Here is a 22,603-nt window from a genome sequence, read left to right as displayed (position 1 = left end):
ATTACATTATTTTCTGGGAATTAACCGCATGATACAGAAGAGCCCGTATGGCAGGCCCACTGCAAGTGTTTCGCTTCTAAGATGAAAGGCTTCACTGATTGAAGTGTTATAGCTCTACTCCAACATGAGGAACGTTTCTCCAGTCCAAGTGTTACAGCTCTACTGGGAAAAGAATCCTGGCATTGGGAGCCAGGGAATGCCACAAAATCAGACAAAAAAAAAAAAAAAACCAAAAGAGAAAACAAGACTCTCACAAGAGATTTATTGGGAAGGGAAATTCTAGGAGGATAACTTCCTTCTTTTCATTTAGAAGTAGCAAGGAACTGAGAAAAGGTAAGTTTTATATAAGGTAATTTTGGAGGCAAAGATTTACAAGGTGTCCTGAGATTGGAGGGATTCTGTGGACTGATATTTTGCTCAGTGACTGGTAGGATTTCATGCTCAGGGACTAGTGGTGTTTTTCTTTTATTTGGTCTTGGGATTGAGGTCAGTCAGGGTCAGGATGTTCTTTCCCGTGGCCCTGGTTGGGGTCAAATCAAGGTCAGTGTGTTCTTTCCATTGACGATGTTTTTGAGGTCAAGCAAAGGTCAGTGTGTTCTTTCTTTGAATGTGGTCTCTAAGTCATATCAGGATGACAGTGTTCTTTCCCTGGCCCTTTTACTCTATACCCCTGCATATTCCAACTGACAACAGATAAATTTGGGTGAAGGATTGTTTGTATTTTGAGGAACTACACAGGAATAGACAGAAGCACTACACCTGTGATAGACTCTACTCTTTAGTTTTGAATACCACATGGATCCTCTTTCTTGGCACAATTCCCAGGTGACTTCCCTGTATGAGAGTTAAACTCTTTGGAGGAGGACATGACTTTATCAGATGATGTTAGAGTTAGAAAAGGATTGGTTAAACTCGGACCAGTTTTTCTTTTTGTTCTAGATTAACCATGGCATTCTGTTTTCTCCATCATTTGTACTCTCTTACAAGTCTGTCTCCCCTGGCTTCACACCTAGAACCCCAATACCACTAATTTACAGCTTTATGTAGGATTAGGGCCCTTTATAGAGAAATGGATCCAGGGATAATGGAGAGATCAAACAGACATCACCTCACCTTTCAATATTGTTGAAAGAATGCTTGATTTGATACAGCCAAACCAGACAGCTTTACCTACAGTCCAGTTACCAGAACATACAACCTCAATGACTTTACTAGGTTGCCAACTTAACTACTTCTGGAAATAAACAAACATAAATGAATGGGCACACCTGTGAGAGGCTTTTTCTTAATTAGATAATTTTAAAAAGGAAGAGCAACTTATACTCTGCATCTTTTAGATGGGAAAATAATCTTTACTCAAGATCTTTTGAGGTAAGAATATCCAACATTTATCTGTTATACACATTCTAATGGTAGCTTATGTAAAGGACATGGAAAAAGGATGCATGCTCTCTCTTTTCTTGCATCCTCTTGCTCTCCACAGCAAGTCCATTCCTTCACTAGGTTTGGATGATTATTAAGAATGTGATATATAGTGAAGACAAGCTGGGACATCAAGCCACATGGAATTCACCACTACTGGATTCTTGAAACTTTCATTCTTAAGCCAGCATAGTTGGATTTGCTGGACCATGGTAAGCTATTCTACTAAATTGCTGCTCTTTATGGAGAGACAGGAGTCTTGTTATTCACAAAAATCCTGACTAGTACATGATAGATCCTAAGGTTGTCCTGACTGTCAAAACAGAAAATACCTTTATTCTCTTAGAATGAACAGTTTTATTTTCACTTTGGCCTATGAGAAAGTTATGCAAATATCAGCAGTGAGATTTCAAGTTACAAAGAAACCATCAGCTCTGCATCACTCTAGAACTCCACACATGTTACCTTATTTTAGAATTATGAGCATATCCATTAGTGGAACATGCACAGCAATTATCAAATCCCAAGTGAACACTGTGTTTAATTAAATGACATTTGTTGAGAGGAGGTGTAAAATGCAATGTGAATCACAGTTCCAGAAGAGCTGACCTAATGTCACCAAAGCTCATGGAGGTATAGAGATTTCAGTTCTGGCTAATGACAATGTGTCAGGATTATTCATTTGCTAGTGTTTTAAAACATCAAACATTGTAAAAATGCTATATTTAAAAGCCATGGATACATATCTCACCTCTTTGTTTACAACTATTGTCATTGCATTGAAGGCAAATATGAAGTTTTCAAAAGCATCCTCAGCTCATTCAGTAATTAACACCGAAGATTCTGATGGTTCCAGAGGGTTTGGGAACACCATTTTTCTGGCAATTACTTCATTCTGTAGTGAGGCTTTACCAATTATTTTGTTGATCTGTGCTCTCTTTCTCATTGGTAAATGTCAAGGCCCATGATGGACAACATTGACTCTGGGAATGTAAGGGAAAATGTTGTTTGAGAGTGAGGGAAACCGAGGGCCCATGACACACAAGACACATGGTGGTAAGAAGAGAGAAGGAAGAACTGATCAAATATGCACAGTGAGGTATGGGGAGAGGAGCAGAGCTGAGCTGCCCAAGTGCTCTTGACAGCAGTCCCCAGAATTCCCTACACTCAGAACTCTTTTGCTCCCTGGACCTTCTCTGAGTACAGTCCCTTAATGTACAATTAGTTTTGTTTCATTTCTTTCTTTATTGTACAGGACTAACAGATTTATTTCTCATGGTCTGCTCAAGTGTGGAAACTTTCATATTTATCTTCTGATTGCATATTTTCCCCCCATTTTCTTGCTGTTTCTAGCCTCAAACAGCAGAATCACTAGATTCATTGGAACTAAGGCAGCCACAAGCATTTAGATGACATTTTGAACTGTGTGACCTTGGTGTTGTGAGGCTGTGGGTTCTGCATAAATGGTCAAAGAAGTCAGGTCACACCAAAATCTTCCTTCAATTACTGGATATGCACCCATCCTCCCCCATCTCTTGGACAGAACTAGGCCCTTTGCGTCTATTTCTTTATCTAAAATTTTCCTTCTCCCCTGATTCTTATTTGGTCATACTGTTTTAATGTTCTAATGATCTGAACTTCCCCAATGAGTCAAATATTTTGAACATACTATTTAAAGACCTTAAAATAAGTGAGCAATTCCTCTGAGCTCCTTGTGTGTTGAATAATTTTTTCTATAAATACACATTTTTCTCCAAATGCAGAGGAGGCTTCATGAACCCATAATGATTCCATGCTGTAAACATTTCCCTGGAGAGCTATCACTTACCATTCTCTGTAGGGGTGAACAGCTATTCCTGGAGCTATACGTGTAATCATTACAGCTAGGATGGAATGATATCCTCGCAGTCAGGAACCAAGGAATACCACAAAGTCACACTGCACAACAAACCTTACATATAAGATTTTTTAGAAGGGAGGAAACTAGGAGGGTGTTTGCCTCTGTTTAGGAAAGACACAGCAAAGAACTGAGCAGAAGATGGAGTTTATATGGAGTTTCTTGTGGAGGGGAGCAAAACCTTTCAGGTGAATCTTTCTAGGGTGGGAATTCGTGGGATGTCAAACCCAGAACAGGGGCTGGGTCTGGCTATCAGGACAGTTAGAATGTTCTCTAGGTGGGAACAGGCAGATGGAGGGCCTCAGGGTATCGGTCTGGCCACTCATATGCCTCAAGGGGCTTAAAATATGTCAGTGCCTTGGAGTACCAGAAGTCAGCAAAGAGGAAGATTGACAAGAGAGTTCAAATGATGGGAATGATAGAGAAAAGTATCATTGTCTAAGCTATCATCTATTTATCTATATCTATATCTATATCTGTCTATCCATCCATCTATCTATCTTTATTCAGTCTGTATCTATCCATCCATATATATATGGAGAGAGAGAGAGAGAGAGAGAGAGAGAGAGAGAGAGAGAGAGAGAGAGAGAGATCAATTCTGAGAACTCTGTTACTGTGGAAGACACTGACAAACACACAGTTGAACTCAGGACTGTCCTGACTTTCTAACTGGACAGATGTCTTTATTGTCTTAGAATGAACAGTTATTTTCTCTTTAGCTTACATATTTTGGTAGTTTAAATGTATATGGCCCAATTAATCTCATAGGGAGTGGCACTATTAGGAGGTGTTACCTTGTTGGAAGAAGTGTGTCACTGTGGGGACTAGCTTGGATCTAGTGTTCTTATTTGTTCTCCTGGAGTGGACTGACAATGTATCAGATAGGCTGTTGTCAGTAGGTTCGTCCGGTTAGAGGTTTGGCATATCACTACTATCACAGGAAGGGGAACTTCTCTTGTTTCTCCAGCTCAGGTACTCGGTTAAGTACTCCTGTCTCTGAAGAGTCTTTAGATAAAATGGGTTTTGCTCTATTCCTACTGCTTTCCACATGTCCTTGGTGTTTTCCAAGCAAGAGAATGAGCATCCACATGCCACAGCATTTTATTTCACAAAGAGACACAATTGTAGACCCCAGAAGTGCAAAACTGATGATGAAAACCAGCACAGTGTCTTATGAAAAGACACATTTCTAACAACTGGAGGCCACAATCTCAAGGTGGCTCCATAGTGTGGAGTCAAGTTTTCCTTCAGGCCGGACTCAGAGCAGACTTGGCCCTCTTTCCTCCCTGAGCTCCAATGTTCTTCCACCCCCTTTGCCACAACATTGTGCTCCAGAGTAGCCAAGGACCAGCATTTTTCAATTCTGTTCTCCTTCCTCACTTGTTTCTATGATGTCATCCCTGTTGTCCACTTTTCACAGTATCAAGATGTTATCAATATGTTGAGACCACTTTGCTTAAGCTCTTCAAGACCCTTGATTAAGTCTTATCTGGAAAAAGAGTTAATAAAGGCAAGTCCTGGGAGTGAGAATGCAGACATCCTTCGTTCTGATTTTCTGCTAAGAGGAAGATTTTTCCATTCCTCCATTTTTTCTTTGGTGATCTCTTTCTATTATCCCAGGGACTTAATAATATCATGACCAAGTGCTCGGGATGCCTGTGTTATGTGTTAAACCTTCCTCTGAGGATGACCTGAAATAAAGATACTGTCTCCCTTTTTCAGTTACATTAGTTAAGTTTTCTACATATGATCTTCATTGTATTGAACATATAATTATTTTATTATGGACGATGTGAGGGTTTCACAATACTTGTCCTCTCACAGATATTATTTTTGCTGAAGTTGAGATAAGAGCTGAAAGAGGAAGGGGTTTTGTTTGGTGGTGTTAACTATGTAAAAATTGCCTAATATATAAATAGTTTCCCACCTCTGATTTGGTTTAGTAATCACAATTACATTCATTGATTTATCCCCTTATACTAGGATGGCATTGCTTAATTATTTCCATTGGTACTGTCTTATGAAGAGTATTAGATTGTTCCTGTCACCCTGGGTAAAGTTCCCATAGTACCATGGTTTTGATTGTTCTTAGAGTAGCAAAATATCTACATGGTTGTCTCAGGGATCCCTAGCTAGACTACTGTCAATCACCATTATATTATAGTTTCTACATTACTTGTAGAGCATAAGGGAAACAGGGGTCATGGAGTCCCCAGATGTGATAAAATAATGAACATCAAAGCAAGCAAGCAAGCAAGCAAACAAACAAACACACACACACACACACACACAAACAAAAAAGATAGGAGACATATTTATTTCTAAGTCAATAAAGGACAAGTTACCTGGAACTTGATGAATCTCATATGTCAAATATATACTGTGATACCAACACACTCTGTGTCTCTTTATACTCAAAAAAGGAATGCCCTCCAGCACTGAAGTGACTGCATTTCAGGATATATTTTTGGACTTCTACAGACAAATAGGAGTAATTAAGAAAGATATACATTCTTTGCACATGTTTCTCAATGTGAGAAAATATCACCAGCTTCTCTCACATTGAATTGAATCATGGAATATAACAGAACAAGACATACCTCATAGATAAATGGATTGAACTGGAAACATTCATATTCATTCTTAGAAAACTACCCTTATCCAAAGAATGTAAATGGTAGATGATTTCCCACCTTTCAGGCGTTAGGCTTAAAATATCAGATGAGTGTATTTCCTTTGGAATACCGATAGATGTCAATAAATTAGTCAGTGACCACGGGAGCAGAACTGAAGGGGATGGTGGATACAACAATCTACCATAATGGAATAAAGAAGAATCAAGGTACAGGAAAGCTTAGTGGTGGGGTAGATGGGAGGCTGTGTAGAGAAAGGAATAGATAGTGGGATTACTAGCCGTAAGGAGAATTCAAACTGATCACATGAAACGTTATTACTGTAGGAGCCTCCAACCCTCCATACACACTTGTGTGTGTGTGTGTGTGTGTGTGTGTGTGTGTGTGTGTGAGAGAGAGAGAGAGAGAGAGAGAGAGAGAGAGAGAGAGAGAGTGATTTAATTGGAGTTACAATTAATGGTTAAGGGAGTTAATGGAGTCACAATTCCAATAGTATATACCACAAGATAACAAACAAAATACCCATTGTCAGGAATATGGTACCATTGTCAGAACTGTGAGGCAGTGAAGATAGACACTCAAATCTCAATCCTTAGAGCTAGAGTTCACAAATAAGAGAGAAACAGGCATTTGTTTTTAAGAGACTGTATTACATCCATATTTTTTTAACTTCCATCCAATTACCTGGAAATTTCTGACATGTATCGCCATGTGGAGCAGGTATGCCAGTGCTTACTTAATATTTGGGGTCATCTATCACCTCTGTTTTACAACCAATTGTTTTCCCCCTTGACTGCATTGACCCCTAATCATTTGAGGCAATGCCATTGCTCTCTATTTCTTGCTAGCACTTGGTAGTAAGTCCCTGTCTTTGAAGACTCCACATACTTGAATTATAGAACACAGAGAAATTGTGCAGAACTCATCAGGAAGCTTCATCTTTGCTGGCTAACTTTCACTATATTAAAATGTGGTAGAGCCATTATAAGGGAGAAAAGGTGTCACCTGCCCTAGTCATCTGTGGGTTCTGTGGCTGTACAAGTTTGCACTCTGGCCAACAGTGGAGGAGTGTTCCACTTGCTCCATATCATCTCCAACATAAGCTGCCATCAGTGTTTTTGATTTAGCTATTCTGACAGGTTTAAGATGGTATCTCAGAGTCCTTTTGATTTGCATTTCCCTGGTGACTATGCTTGTTGAGCAATTCCTTAAATGTCTTTCTGTCATTTGGGATTCTTCTATGGACAATTATCTGTTTAGATCTGTAGAGTGTGCATCTATCCTGGGAATTGTGTGGCTTTCTTCTATGTACTCTAGTTCAATGTCATGTTGAATGTCAAAACCTCAGTGGTGGTTCAATTCGTTATTAATGCATTTCTCTGTGCTCAATCCTTCTCTTCAGTGATTTCCTAAGTATATATTTATTGTTACTTTTCATATGTACTTTAATACCTATTTATTTAATCCCAAAGGGATGTTTATTGGCATACTATGGAAGTCTATCCTTCATGTATAATTAAACTCAAGAGAACAGACATATTTAGATGAAGAACAAATAAAAAGCTCATCTAACAGCTTATTTCACTACAGTGTGAGTCTATCAGAAGTATTTGGGTAGTACATAATTGCACATATATAACTTTTGGTCATTTCTTTTATAATGAGATTTTCTATTTATTTTTTGAGAGTTTCATACATATACAAAATTCATACTGGTCATCTCTACTACAGCTTTTCCTGCAATACCTTCTGAATCTCATCCAGCCAATCGCCCTTCAAACTTCATTTTTGCTTTATCATTGGATTTCTATTCATGTGATTTACGTCCAAAGTCTGGCTGAGAATTTTTCTTATAACTATCTTCTTCCTGACCAAAAAGTTTTCTGTGTTTAAAAGCAGTAGACTTGGATAACTGAACTCTATGAGAAATAGGTTATTTTCAATAACTTACTAATTCCTAATTCATGATACATCCTTAGAACACATATCCTGTGTTTACACATATTTATTTTTTAAGGATTATTTTGTATTTATCAGGCACTCTCCACCATCTTTCTCTCATGTGTATATTTGTATATGTGTGTGTGTGTGAGAGAGAGAGAGAGAGAGAAAGAGAGAGAGAGAGAGAGAGAGAGAGAGAGAGAGAGAGAGAGAGAGAGAGAGAGAGCTAGGATTAAAAGCTGAATGGATGCTGATAACAAAACTGGGATATTCTATAAGATTACTTGTTGCTCTTCAACAAGAAACTATTTCGAGCCTCATCACCCAACTCTCTAAAGCACTAATTTTCACCTTGACTTGCCTTTCTTTCACATAAAAGCTTTACCTTCAGATCCATTTTCTGTTCCATCTCAATAGAAAATGGAAAGAGTAATTTACAAGATGTCAGTGTTGGCAAAACAGACTTGATTGAAAAAAATAGAAGTGATAATTTATTTCAAGTCTTATTTTACATTGTTTTGGCTACAGGCTTCATTTTCCTAAATACAGAAGGCAGAAAATGATCCTCAGAATGTAAATCATCTATCTGTCTGTCTGTCTGTCTATCTATCTATCCCCTATTGACATATATTTCATATATACATATGTAATTAAGAGTATAAATATTAGAAAGATTTTATATTTTCATTAAATTGTAATTAACATATGGTGACTTTTTGTCAATGGCCAACTATGATCTTTTTACACACACACACACACACACACACACACACATATATATATATGTATATATATATATATATATTATAATGATTACATGAAGGCAAAAAAGACCCTAACAAATAACATAGTAGAATGTAAATAGTAAGAAATACAATAGGAGCCAGGCCATGGTGACACACACATTTAATCTCAGCACTCGGGAGGCAGAGCCAGACAGTTCTCTGAGCTCAAGGCCAGCCTCATCTACAGAGTTACTTCCAGGACAGCCAGGGCTACACAGAAAACCTTGTTTTGAGAATCAAAGAAATACAGTAGTAAACAATGAAAACCTAAAGCATGGTTAAATTGAACCTGTTATATTGACTACAGATGGTAATGCCTCAAAAAAAATAAACAAAACACATTTCACTACAAATAACCATGTCGTTTTAGATCATGGCTTCTGCAAAATTCTTTGCATAGTAGACAGAAACATATGACATACAGAGAAGGAATCACTACAATAATGCTTGCCTATTTCCTTGGCCTTCAAGAAAATGCTCATACATTTCCTCCTATATTAGTTCCAACCATCTCCACTTCTGGCCTTTTCTCCTACCTCTCTTCCTTCCCTCTTCTCAGACAAGATTATCTTCACAGGCAAGCTGCTCATGTTTTCACTCTAACTTGTTAGCTCAGCTATCTTCAGAAGTTAGTAAGACTAAGGCAGACAGAACAAAAATTTTCTTTTCTTGAGACAAGATTTCTCTTTGTAGCCCCAGCTTTCTTGGAACTCACTCTGTAGACCAAGCTGCTCTTGAACTCAGACCTGCCTCTGCTTTCCAAGTGCTAGGATTAATGATATTACTCTAGCTTGTTTGCTCTGCTATCATCAGAATTTAAATAAGTGTAATGCAGGCAGAAATTTTTGTGTGACAATTGGTGGGTTGAGTTCATACTATATTTGGATTCCTCTGCACAGGCTCCTTCAACCTATGTTTAGTTAGCAGGTGATAAAGCTTCCAGTCTTCTATGGGAAGCCTTCTACTATTCTGTCTTATATCTAATTAACAAGAGGCTCACAGGATATATCCAAGACCAAGATCGAATAATTTATAAATAAATGGAGAGTGTAATATGACACAGCAAAAACTCAGATAGTTTAATACAACTATGTAATATCCAGTCTTGATATCTTATTTTTACATGATTCCTGAAAACAATTTCACTGGACATTAAAAGATGCTGTGAAAATTAACAATGTGATTGAGAAGACTCCGTGCAGTAGCCACATGAGTACACCAAGAAACACCATGTGAATTTGTGGTATGGCAGTAGGAAGAAGGATGCGTAGGTGTTGGGGTATTACACTCAAAGTTGGAGTGGACAGAGGCACTACTTTTGTAATATGTCTATTTTATTACTGTTTTATCTATCTGTATTACCCATGAATACTTGTTCCAAGGTGACTTTATGAGAGAGAGAGAGAGAGAGAGAGAGAGAGAGAGAGAGAGAGAGAGAGAGAGAGAGAGATCCTTTGGATGAGGTCTTGGCTTTATTAGGATTGGTTAGAATTAGAAAAGGACTGGTTCAACTTTGACCAGTTTTTCTTTCTGTTCAGGATTGACCATGGCATTCATGTTTCTCCATCATTCTCTTATCTGTCTCATCAATCTGTCTCTTTCTGCTGGCATCTAGTAGGCCAAGACAATTACATACTAAAAGACCTTTTGAGGCACATAAGTGGCCAGGCTCCTCCCCTGAGGACCTCCAACTGCCACATCACAACACACTTTAACTCTCCTGATGGCTGGATCTAACCCTTGCCCCAGAGAGTACAAAGCCCAAGCTCTGGACTTGAAATCCCACCAATGTGCACATTGTAAAGCTTCACCTAGTATGTTCCACCTCCCTCCCCAAGACACTCTATATAAACTCTGTCTTCTACTCAGTTCTCTGCTGTTTCTTGGCCAAGCAGAGGAAGCTACTCTCTTGGTTTTCTCCAATAAAAAACACTTGTATGAGGTCTTTTGTGATGGGTGACTTTGTGGTATTCTTTGGCTCCTGACTTCCAGGATGCCTTTCCATCCAAGCTGTAATTCTCACACTTTTATCTTCAGATATTATTAGGGCCCTTAACTGAGAAATGAATCAAGGATAGAGGATAGATCAAGAAGGCATTTCCTCACCCTGAAACATTGTTGAGAGAATGTTTGTTTGTGGTACCAGCCCAAACAGTTGAACCTACAGATCAGTTATTAGAACACCAAATCTCAATGATATCCTTGGTTATCAACTTAGCTACTCTGAAATTAACAAAACCTCAAATGACTGTGATCACCTGTGAGGGACTATTTCTTAACTGAACAATTTAAACAGGGAAGACCAACTTCTAGTACTCAGGATCTTTGAGATGGAAAGATAAACCTTTAATCAAGACCTTTGAAGTAGGAATATTTACTTCTAATTTGGACTACACCTTCTCCTGGAAGTTTATGTAAAGGACATGAGAAAAGGAAGTTTGATCTCTCTTTGCCCACTTACTTTGCTCTCCTTTGCAAGTTCACTCCTTCACTGGCATTAGAGTCTAATTCATTGGGATTCTGGCATATACTGAAGACAAGCTGAGATATCCTGCATTGTGAATGGAATAACAACTGGACTCTTGGAACGTTCTTTTTTTTTTCAAAGTTAAAAGCCCAAGAGATCATTGCACTAGCTAAGAACTGATACTAAAAACATTTCTTACCCTTAGCTACCACTGTTGTCCTTCCATTCTGAAAAAGACCTACTTCCTGTGTATCTGTCTTTTTAATTTTTATTTTTATTTTTGGTTGTTAGAGACAGGGTTTCTCTTTGTAGCTTTGTGCCTTTTCCTGGAACACACTTGGTAGCCCAGGCTGGCCTCAAACTTACAGAGATCTTCCTGGCTCTACCTCCAGAGTGCTGGGATTAAAGGTCTGTCTTTTTATTGAATTTCCATTCTGCCTTCTCATTGGTTGTAACCCGAACCACAAACTTTCATTCATAAACAACAATCATTGTATCAACTTGACCACTGTAAGCCATTCTATTAAATTATTTCTCTATATAGCGATATCTGTACATAGATATAGATATAGAGAGATATCTATCTACCTACATATCCATATATTTTTATAACTCTATGTCCTATCTATCTATCTATCTATCTATCTATCTATCTATCTATCTATCTATCTATGGATATAGAAAGAGAGAAAAAGAGAGAGATCCATTCTGTACATTCTGATAATGTAGAAAACCCTGACTAATACACTGTAGAACTCAGGACGGTCCTGATTTCAAACCAGACAAATGTCTTTTCTATCTTATGTGGTGAAATAGTTTGTAATCTAGGAAGTGAAGCTTCCCTGAAGATCAGAGGACAGAATTAATATAATCAATTATTAAATTAATTAAATAATTAATGTCTATGGCCACAAAATTAGCCATAGAAGTCAGGCAGTGGTGGCACACATCTTTAATCCTAGCACTTGGGCAGCAGAGGCAGAGATCCACCAGGATTTCTGTGAGTTCAAGGCCACAGTGGGCTTCGAGATTAATCCATTCAAAAGAGAAACAGGGGTAGGAAGTGGTGGCACATACCTTTAATCCTAGCACTTGAGATCTCATGCCTTTGCTGCCAGTATGTGGGAAGCACACATGCCATTAATCCCAACGCTAGGGAGGCTGAGACAGTAAGTGATATGTCTGGGTAAAGAAAGGCATATAAAAATGGGAGGAGACAGGAACTCAGGCCCTTGTGGTTGAGGACACAGGAGCATTCAGTCTGAGGATTTGTGGAGACAGGCATTCTTCTCAACTGAGGAGTTAGTGAGGTAAGAGGTGTTGGCTGCAGCTAGCTCTGCTTTTCTGATCTTTCAGCTTTCACCCTGATATCTGGCTCCTGGTTTTTATTAAGATCAATTAGGATTTATGCAATACTCTTAGAATGAGCAGCTGTATTTTCTCTTTGGATTATAAATAAGCCTTGCAAATATCACACATAGCAACTAAAACAATTTACATTGAAGGATATTCCACTCAAAGTAAAAACCTCAAAGAAAGTACTGTATCAAACAAAACATCAAATGTGCAAAATACCATGTGGTCATCTCTAGAAACTATACACAGAGAGACCAATGCAATGACACTCAAGGTTGTATTTATATAACATGTTGGTTTATATGTATATGTAATAACAATTATTGTTTAAGACTAGGCTGTGGATTTGTGACTGAATATTGAGGATGCAGAATATTGAAAGTGTAGTCAGGAGATAGATGGGAGAAAGGAATCTAGGACAAAACTGAATCCAATATTGCCCATACAGCAAAACTCGATAAATGTCTCCATTCTCTTAGAATGAACACTTTAATTTTCTCTTTGGCCTATGAGCAAGCTTTGACAATGTGAGAGCTTAATAACTAATACAGTTTACATTAGTGGATATTCCACAGAAAGCAAAAATGACAATGGTTGTCATGCATCAAATGAAATATCAAAAGGTGAAAACACCACTTGGTCATCCATGGAAAATTATAAAGAAATAAAAATGAATGACTCCGAGGGTCTTAGTCATTAATTTGTGAATTTATGTGTATATGTAACAACAATGAATAATGAAGAGAAGGCTGTGGATTTGGGGGTGAACAGTGGGGTTGGGGGTAATGAAAGTGCACTCAGGAGGAGCAGGAGGGAGAAATGACATATTTATACTTTATTTTAAAAATTTAAAAGAGAAAGCCATCAGTTACTGGATATAGGTTCTATGATAACAATTAGGTTAGTCAATAATCTGATTACAGAAGAAGGCCAGTTCAAGTACCCTCTTCACTGTTCCTAGGAGTCTTAGCTGGGGAAATATGGTGATATTTTATTTGTACTGAAATGTAATTTTATTTGTATATTAATAAATAAGTTGCCTGGAGATCAGAGCTAAAACAAGTCATTTAGCACAAGTCTGGTGGTGGTGGCACATGCCCTTAATTCAATCACACCCCAGGCAGAGTCTCTGTGTGTTCAAGGACACAGCCAGCATGGTGACACATGCCTTTAATCTCAGTACCAACCATAGATACCAGGAGGTCTGTATAGACAGGCAGTGACAAGGAAGTCATGTGGTTGGGTTTAGAGTCAATGAGAAGGCAGAAAAGAAAGGCAATAAAAAGACAAGCTAAACATTAGAAGTTCTCTCTCAGGAGAAGGATAGCAGTGAGTGGTAAGCTAAAGACTATTCATTAGTGCTCTGTTCTCTTGGGCTTTTAACACTGTGTTTGGCTCTGTGTTTCTTATTTAATAAGACTATTTAGAATTTTGTCTACAGGGCAATCCTTGTGAAATCCTGGGGATTTTCCTATCACCAGGTTTCTCCCTTGGCCATAAAGGCCCTCTCTATCAAGATATCTCTTTCACTGCTATCCCTCTCTGTCCCTCTCTAACTTGGCCATTTGATCCCTCATGTTCTCCACCTGTTTCCCCTCCCTTCTACATCCTCACACCCCAGTTTACCCAGGAGATCTTAACTATTTCCCATTCCTGGGACCCTCCATATGTGTCCCTCATATCGTCCTCCTTTTCATCTAGCTTCTGTAGGGTTGTGGATTTTATGTTGGTTATCGTTTGCTTTGCATCTAATATCCACATAGGAGTGAGTAGATAACATGCTTGTCTTTCTGGGTCTGGATAAGCTCACTCAGGATGATTTTTTTCTAGTTCTATCCATTTGCCTGCAAATTTCATGGTGTCCTTATTTTTTACTGTGGAGTAATACTCCATTGTGTAAAAGTACCACGTTTTCTTTATCCATTCTTTGGTTGAAGGGCATTTAGGTAACAGTTGTGAGTCTTGATCTGTTTGTGGGGCTTCTGGCAGAGGGACCAGGACTTATACCAGGTGCATGAACTGGCTTTTTTGAGCCCATCCCCTATAGAGGGATACCTTGCTCAGCCTTGATGCAGGTGTGTGGGGCTAGGCACTGCCTCAACTTGGTAGGCCAGAATTTGTTGACTACCCATGGGAGGCCTTACACTCTCCGAGGAGTGGAAGGGGTGTGGGATAGGGGAGGATATGGGGGATGGAAGAAGGAGATAAGGAAGGAACATGGGATAAAATGTAAGATGAAAAAAATTTAAAAATTAAAAAAAAATCAATCCAAAAAAGAGGGGAAATCACATTACAATAAAGTGAAATTACAAAGCAAACAAAACAAAAGATTGTTTTGATCTTACAAAAAAGAAAAGAAAAAATTGCAAAACCTCCAAAAATTTACCTTTAAATGTAAGAAAGTGCTATTTCTCATACTCTGTACAAAACTAGTCTAATTCCCTCCAGTGCACTGTATGCTTAAGATAAGAAGCTTCAGCTGAGCACCTTAAAACCTTTTACAAGAATGAAAAAAATGTTTATATCTCAAAGAAAGTATATAAATATAATTAATGTAAAATGCAATTCTCCAGAGAGACCATTGGCTATTAGTGGCCATTGTGAGAGAGTCAGTCCTTTTCTTCAATGCAGTACCACTGATGAGTTGTCCATGCTCCAACGTATAACCTTCTTCCTGTGCTCAGTCTGGTAGCTTTGACTAAACTCAAGGGACCACACACCAAAAGAAAACCATGTCAGGGGAGGCTTCTTGAGAAAAAAAGATTTTGAATGGTGCAGGAGTGGAGTACAAAGTAGGAGAATGGGGAACAATGAGCAAATGCATCACATCGATGTATGAAATGGTGAAAAAAACATTCAAACCACCTCAACAATGTATATTTATCATATCTCACCAGCAACAGATAGCATGCATAGAGGTGGTTCTATAAGTTCCTTACTGAAGCTGTGTCTGTGGAGTTTTGTCCACCCTTTACCTGTGCAGTATGAAACATTTTTTATGGTGAATTTTGATGTTATCTTCCATTAGAACTCAATGATACCCACCCAATGTGTAATACAACATTAGTCTGTGATATGTAAACAGAATTAAACCCCATGAATATGTGGAAAGGTTTTGTAACATCCGTTTGACATTTAAAAAACAATGTCATACATCACAACAGTGTTATAGAAAAGAACAAATGCAGAGACCATGACAGAAGCAGTATTTTTTATTATGACATAGCCGTTCCTCTAAATTCTCACAAAACACTTTTAATGAGATCATATTTTACATAAGTTTCAGGTAACATATTTAATGGACAAATTAAAAAAAATGTCCCCTGATGATGAGAAAAAATGCAACCTGTCCCTTTTGTCTATCATGTACAGCACAGTACTTAAAGTTTTAGCTAACACAGTCAGACAAGTAAAGTAAATACAGTGTGTGCATATTTGTAAAAAAAGAGACAGGTTTTCAAAAATACAGTAAACAAAAGCTAAAAAAGGAATAAAAGTTTCATTTCACACAAACATTATTTTTTCACAAGATCTGTCTGAATGGATAGACGATGCAGAGCTGGGAGGATGTATGAATGTGGTCAAAATACATTGTATAAGATTGTCAAAGAAAAAATATAACATTATCTTTTATGAGAAACCATCTACAGAAATGTGGAAGAAAGGTTAATATTCATAATTAATGATTGCATCCTGGTAGATTAAGGGCATATACAAAACATTTCCTTTTGTATTAAACATCAATCAACAGTGAGATTTAAAATTACAAGGAAAACACCAACTCAATGTCACTCTTGAACTGCTCACATGTGACCTTATCTTGGAATTTTGACAGTGATTGTGAATGGAATACATAACGCAGTTTAGCAAATGCCATGCTAAATAAAATATTTCGAGTGGAAGTGTAAAAGGTAATGTGACTCATACAGGATCTGGATAGGTGTTCTAACTTCCTGAATTTTGTGGAGATATAGAGCCTTGAGGTCTGGCTAAAGTCAGTGTGCCTTATTTGTTATTTACACGTGTTTGAAAAAACAAGGGTGGTAACATGCTATACTTCCAAGTCATGGCAACAATATCCCTCCTCTTTATTTCCCACTATCATCATTTCTTTCAAGGCAAATAGGAAGTTTTCCTAAAGAATCCTCAGATCATTCTAGTAGTGAACAATGAAAATACTTTCCAGAGAGAGAGACAGAGACAGAGACAGAGAGACAGACAGAAAGACAGAAAGACAGACAGACAGAGTTTGGAGCGTCATTTTCATCCCACTCAATTCAATCTTGGCATTTGGCTTTTCCAATTATTTTTGTTGTTTGGACTGAGTTCTAATTCTCAGCAGTAAAGGAAAAAACTGCGAACAACATTGACTCTGGCAATGTAAAGGAAAATGTTATTTGAAGGTGAGGGAAGCAAGGTCCCATGGCACATGGAAATAAGAAGAATGGAGGAACTAGTAAGCAATTCTCCACAATGAGATGTGGAGAAAAGTGTACAATTTAGCAAGAAAGTGCTCTTGAATGAAATCCCCAGGATTCCCTACACCCAGAACACATTTGCTTCCTGGACCCTCAAAGAGTAAAGTTTCTTAATGTACATCCAGTTTTCTTAACAATTCTTCCTGTCTTCTATGAGACAAGCAGATTTATTTTCCTTGGTCTGCTCAAGTGTGGAACCTAGTGCACTTTTTTTGTTTATCTTCTGGTTGTATCTTGTTCCATTTTCTTGCTGTGCCAAGCTACTAACAGCAGAATCACTAGAGTCACTAGAACCAAGGCAGCCATGATCATTCGGATGAGATTTTCAACTGTGTGACTTTCGTGCTGTGAGGCTGTGGGTTCTGCATAAAGAAGTCAAAGATGTCACACCCAATCAAAGTCTTCTGATAATAAATGATTGCGCACCCAGTCTCGCATCTTCTCCTTGACAGAACTAGAACTTTGGTGTCTTTCTCTTCATCTAGAATTCTCCATCTCACCTGATTCTCATATAGTCATGTTTTTTCATTTTCTAATGGTCTTAGCTGCTTCCCCAGTGAATCAAATAATTTGTGTAGAGTATATAAAGTGCTTAGAGAGCTGAATAATTTTTTATTTTACTATAAATGCATGTCATACTCATGGCATCTCATCTTTCAGATCCAGCAAAAACATTTCCTGCTGCTTTTAGGTGGGGGTTAAGTCAGCTTTCCCCAAATTCCCTACTTCACAGGAAGCTTTACTAACCCATTCTGATCTCACACATTGCTGTACCCACCGTCCATGAGAGCTCTACTTACCATTCTCAGTGTGGGTGAGAGACTGGTCCTTGGAATCTGCCAGAGATAGATGGAGAAATGAGATTTGAACTTCAAGCAATTGACTATAGCCTATTGGTTTCTACCTCAGTCTGGACTTTAAGTACTTCAACCGGATATCACTTTGTTTCAGACCACATTTCATGCCTCTGGATTCTTGTTTGTCTGTCAAGATCACAGCACAGGTACATCCAGCCTCAACAAATCATATTATTGAATATAGGAAAGTATTGAGATTCTGAAGAAATAAAACGTCCTGATTGAGTCTGTGCACCACAAGCCTTTGGTGACGAGCTGTAATCATAAGACTGTGCCCTTTATCTCAGGAAATATAAGCAAGAGGAGAATGAAGGACTGAGCATGCCATTGGAGACTGTTCTCATTGGGTTTTGCCAACTTAATACAAGCTAGAGTCATCTGGGAAGAGGCAACTTAAATTGGACATATGCCTCCATCATATGGGCCTGTAGACAAGTCTGTGGAGGAATTTTATTGATTGCCTGATAGTTAATGTGGGCTATCTAAGCCCACTGTGGATGGTTCTAACTCTGGGTAGTTGGACTTTGATGATATAAGAAAATAGTCTGAGCAAACCACTGGAGAGTCAACCTGTAAGCCGTGCTCCACTATGGCCTCTGCTTCAGTTCCTGCCTTAAGTGCTTACGACTAAATCTTTTCATGATGGACTGTTAACTATAAGAAGAAATAAAACCTTTCTTCCACATGTTGCTTTAGATCATGGGGTTGTATCACAAAAATAGAAACCAAAGCAGTACAGAGACAATGTCTGACCACTTCATATGCTGTCTGTTCTCAAGTCCTCCTGCTTCTGCTAAATTCCAAAGAGTCACTGAGGGGAGTAATTGCATCAGGGGATGCTTAAGGCTGGTGCCCTATGAGGTGTGAAAGTCTTTGGGACTTTTGAGTTTCATTATTTTACTTTGAAGTTAGAACGCTTCTCAGAGCAGATCCCTGGGTGACACTCTGCATTAAGAAAGGTAGTGTCAGGGGTTCTTACCTGAGACCAAGAGGTGAAGCGAGTCACTTGATTTTGACCACAACTGGGGATGGTTCCTAAAATTGCCATAGCATCTGAATGCACCATTGTGAATGGCAGTCACTGGGTCCAAAACAAAATGAGCTTGAAACTCCCTATTGGCACTTTGCAGTGAGTCCAGGGTCCATTGGAGGTGGTGCTTTCCTTCCTGGGTCAGAATAAATCTACCAAATCCCAGTGATGAACTACACTGCATGGTTATGGTCTCTCCTGAGGTCACAGCAGAACTGGGCCAGACAGACAGGCTTGGTTTATCATAGGCTCCTAGGATACAAGGGGAAGTGAAATGAATTTAAGCTTCCCACATTTTACTGCAGGGTTGGTCTCTGAGAAAAGTACCCTGGAGATCTGAACTCCTTCTGAGTGGAGAGCCTGTGCTGGGAACCCTGACTCTTCACTCACCTGTTAGCACCAGTTCCAGGGTGTCACTGTACTCTGACCAGCCAGCAGGGCTCTTATAGTAACACTTATATATCCCTGCAAAGTAAGCTGTCATGTGTTGATGGTAGAACTTAGCCTTGTCCAAGCTTTCAAGAGGGTATTGTCTGTCCCAAGGATCCGTGCTTCCCTCTTTAAGCAAATGGTACTCCTTGGCCTCCCTGGACCCCTGACACCAAATAGTAACAGGTGCATACATGGCGATCACAGAGTGTGGCTCAGCCCAGATTTTGGGCTTTGTGAGGGTTCCTGCAAGGAAATGAAAGGTTGAGTCCTGGTACAATTCTCCCTCAGACACCAAGTCTTAGTAGGGCACTAATGGGCATCACAGCATTACCCATAAACTTTACACATCCCACACTGTGAAGAGTTGACCAAGAGGAGAGCAAAAATAATGTCTGGTATCCAGAGTGAAGAATAAAATCTTGGGATGGATGGAAACACTCACCTGCCAGGACTGCAGTCTTATGTCCCACACTCAGTCCTGAAAGAAAATTCACTCTGAGAGATTTTTTCAGTCTGAGAGACAGGGTCAATATCATGGAGTTTCCAGATTCAATAAGACCTGGCTTGGAGTGGGGTCCCTTACAGACTTGAGTGTCCATTTCCCAATTCATATCTTACCAAGACACAACAGCATTCTGAGCATGGGGGCCATGGTGAGTCGTTGTATTTTTCTTGCTTGTGCTCCTGGGAAAGCCTAACCATATTCTGCAGAAACATCAGACAGGCTGTTTTCAGCCTGGAGGCAGGTCCTTCCTGTCATGGGTTTGCCACATCAGTACTATCACGAGCTCACCACAAGAGGAACTTCTCTTTGTTCCTCAGTGCAGGAGTTTTGCCAAGTACTCAGGCTTCTGAAAAGTCTTTAGGAAAAAAATGTTTTTTTTTTTTTTACCTCTATTCGTCACAGCTTTCTGCCTGTCCTGTGTGTTTTCCAAGCCAAAAAAATAAGCATTCACTTGTCACAGCATGTCATTTCACAAGGAGAAACAATTGCAGACCCCAAATATGCAAAAGTAGTATTAGTCAAAATCAGCAGTATGGTCTAAGAAAAGATTCATTTATGCTGTTACAATGAGAGGCCATAATCTCAAGGTAGATCCTTAGACTCAAGTCAAATATTTCTTAAGGGCTCAGATCAGACTCTGCTCTCTTTCCTCCCTAAGCTCCAATGGTCTTCCGCAACTTTAGTCACAATGTCTTTATTCACAGCACCCAAGTACCAACATTTTCCAATTCAGTTCCCTCTTACTGGTTTCTGTGAGACTGACCCTTTGCCTACTTGTTTGCATTCTCAAAAAGTTACTCTTATGTTGAGACCATCAGGCTTAAGTCCTCCTCTGATAAGATAAACAAGGTAGGTTATTGAATTGATTACAAAAAGGAACTACTTGTTTTAAATGAAATAAGTAATGACATTTTTTGTCTGAAATTGTCAAATGTTAATGGACTGGACATTGTTAATTTATATAATGGAGTTTTTGTCTGAATCTGTCAAATGTTAATAGACTAGACATTGTTAATGCAGTTCTTGACTGTATATATTGTATAAACATTGTTTTATTAGTTATAAGCTTTCTTTATTATTTAGACAAAAAAGGGGAAATTTGGTGATATTGTGTTCCTCCAAACATATTGTGCACCCTAATAAACTTATCTGGGTTCTGAGAACAGAACAGCCACAAGAAAGACATTGAGGCCAGAAAATGATGGCACACACACCTTTAATCCTAACAATCTGAAGATCCATCCAGATTTCTGAGAGTTCAGTCACACTGTTAACAGCCAGTCATGATGACACAAGCCTTTAATCTCAGGAAGTGATGGCAGGAATTAGAAAGGTATATAAGGCATGAGGACCAGGAACTAGATAGAGGCTTGTTAAGCTTTTAGGCTTTTAGCAGCAGTTCAGCTGAGATCCATTCAGATGAGTACTCAGAGGCTTTTCAGTCTGAGAAAACAAGACCAGCTGAGGAATTAGTGAGGTGAGCTTGACTGTGGCTTGTTCTGTTTCTCTGATCTTTCAGCATTCATCACAATACCTGGCTCTGGGTTTTTTTTATTAATAAGACTTTCTAAGATTTGTGCTACACTCCTCCAAGATCCTTAACTAAAGTACTATCTGGTACCAGAGGTAATACGTTCAGGTTCTAGGCATAAAAATGTAGACACCTTTGGCTTTATTATTCTGCTTGGAAAAGGAATTTTCCACATCCCATTTAAACTTTGGTGACTGGCTGCTTTCATCCCAGGGACATAATATCTACAAGTGCTGGGAATGCCTGCAAGTTGTGGTAATCTATCCCCTGAGGATGACATGAAATACAGATAGGGTTTCCCTATTTCAATTACAGTGGCTGCGATGTCCTCCTATGTTTTTCACAGGACTAGTCATAAAATTTATTAGGGATGATGGAAGGGTTTTGCAATACTTTGGCCCATGCTGGTATTATTCCTTGCTAAAGAAGAAAGATGAAAGAGAAAGAGGTACAGGTTTTGTTTGGTGGTATAGCTATATAAAATTTCCCCGACTTCGTTAAGGAGCCACTTACCAATGTTTTGGTTTAGTAATCAAAATTAAAGTCACTGGTTCACCACATCATACTTGGGTGGCATTGTATTTTTTTTTCTGTCAATGGTGCTTTATGTAATGTATAACATGGTTTGTTCATGTTACTCCAGTTAAAGTTCCCATAATTCTGCACCTTTAACACTGCACTCTACTCCTCTTGGACTAGAGGAGTGTCTCCAAGATGGGCTGAGAAAACCCTAGTTAAACTATCACCAATCACTATTCTCCATTAACCTCTATAATACCTGGAAGACATAAGTAGTTCTTGAGTGTCCAGAAGAGATAACATTTGTAGTTCATCATATCATATAATTATCATTAGATAAATCACAGGAGATATGTTTTATTTTAAGACAATCAGGAACACAGTAGCCAGACCTTTCAATAACATGAAGAATGTTAAATTTCAAACAGCTGCTATGTTCCCAACACACACTGTCTATGCCTGTTCTCAGTAAGGCATGTCTCCCAGCAATGAAGTTGGGCATTCAGTATATTTCAGAAGGTAGGATAAGGCTTCAGCATACCAACAGGATAAACTCTACAAGGAATACATTCTTTGCAAATCTTTCACATTGCTGACCCCCAATCACCAGACATTTGTGGTGGGATGTTGTTTTATAGGCTGTGAATATGTGTCACTCTGATTGGTTGATGAATAAAACTCTGATTGGCTAGCAGCTAGGAAGGAAGTATAGGTAGACAAGCACATGAGGAGAATTCTGGGAAGAAGAAG

General features: G+C 38.8%; 1 protein-coding gene across 1 annotated transcript; it reads right to left on the bottom strand.

The window, feature by feature from the left end:
- Nucleotides 1–15,910: 15,910 nt before the first annotated feature.
- On the bottom strand, nucleotides 15,911–19,960 carry LOC143272846 (leukocyte immunoglobulin-like receptor subfamily A member 5). The gene is made up of 5 exons (XM_076569231.1): nucleotides 19,741–19,960; nucleotides 19,257–19,541; nucleotides 18,816–19,118; nucleotides 17,780–17,815; nucleotides 15,911–17,341 (listed from the first exon to the last, which is right to left on the bottom strand). Exons 1-5 carry the CDS (start codon nucleotides 19,907–19,909, stop codon nucleotides 17,196–17,198), a joined length of 939 nt encoding a protein of 312 aa, XP_076425346.1. The 5' UTR covers nucleotides 19,910–19,960; the 3' UTR covers nucleotides 15,911–17,195.
- Nucleotides 19,961–22,603: the final 2,643 nt, after the last annotated feature.

Source organism: Peromyscus maniculatus, chromosome 1 (assembly GCF_049852395.1).
Source record: "Peromyscus maniculatus bairdii isolate BWxNUB_F1_BW_parent chromosome 1, HU_Pman_BW_mat_3.1, whole genome shotgun sequence".
NCBI classification, from domain to species: Eukaryota; Metazoa; Chordata; class Mammalia; order Rodentia; family Cricetidae; genus Peromyscus; species Peromyscus maniculatus.
The sequence above is the reverse complement of the archived record's forward strand: the minus strand, read 5'-3'. Positions and strand labels throughout refer to the sequence as shown.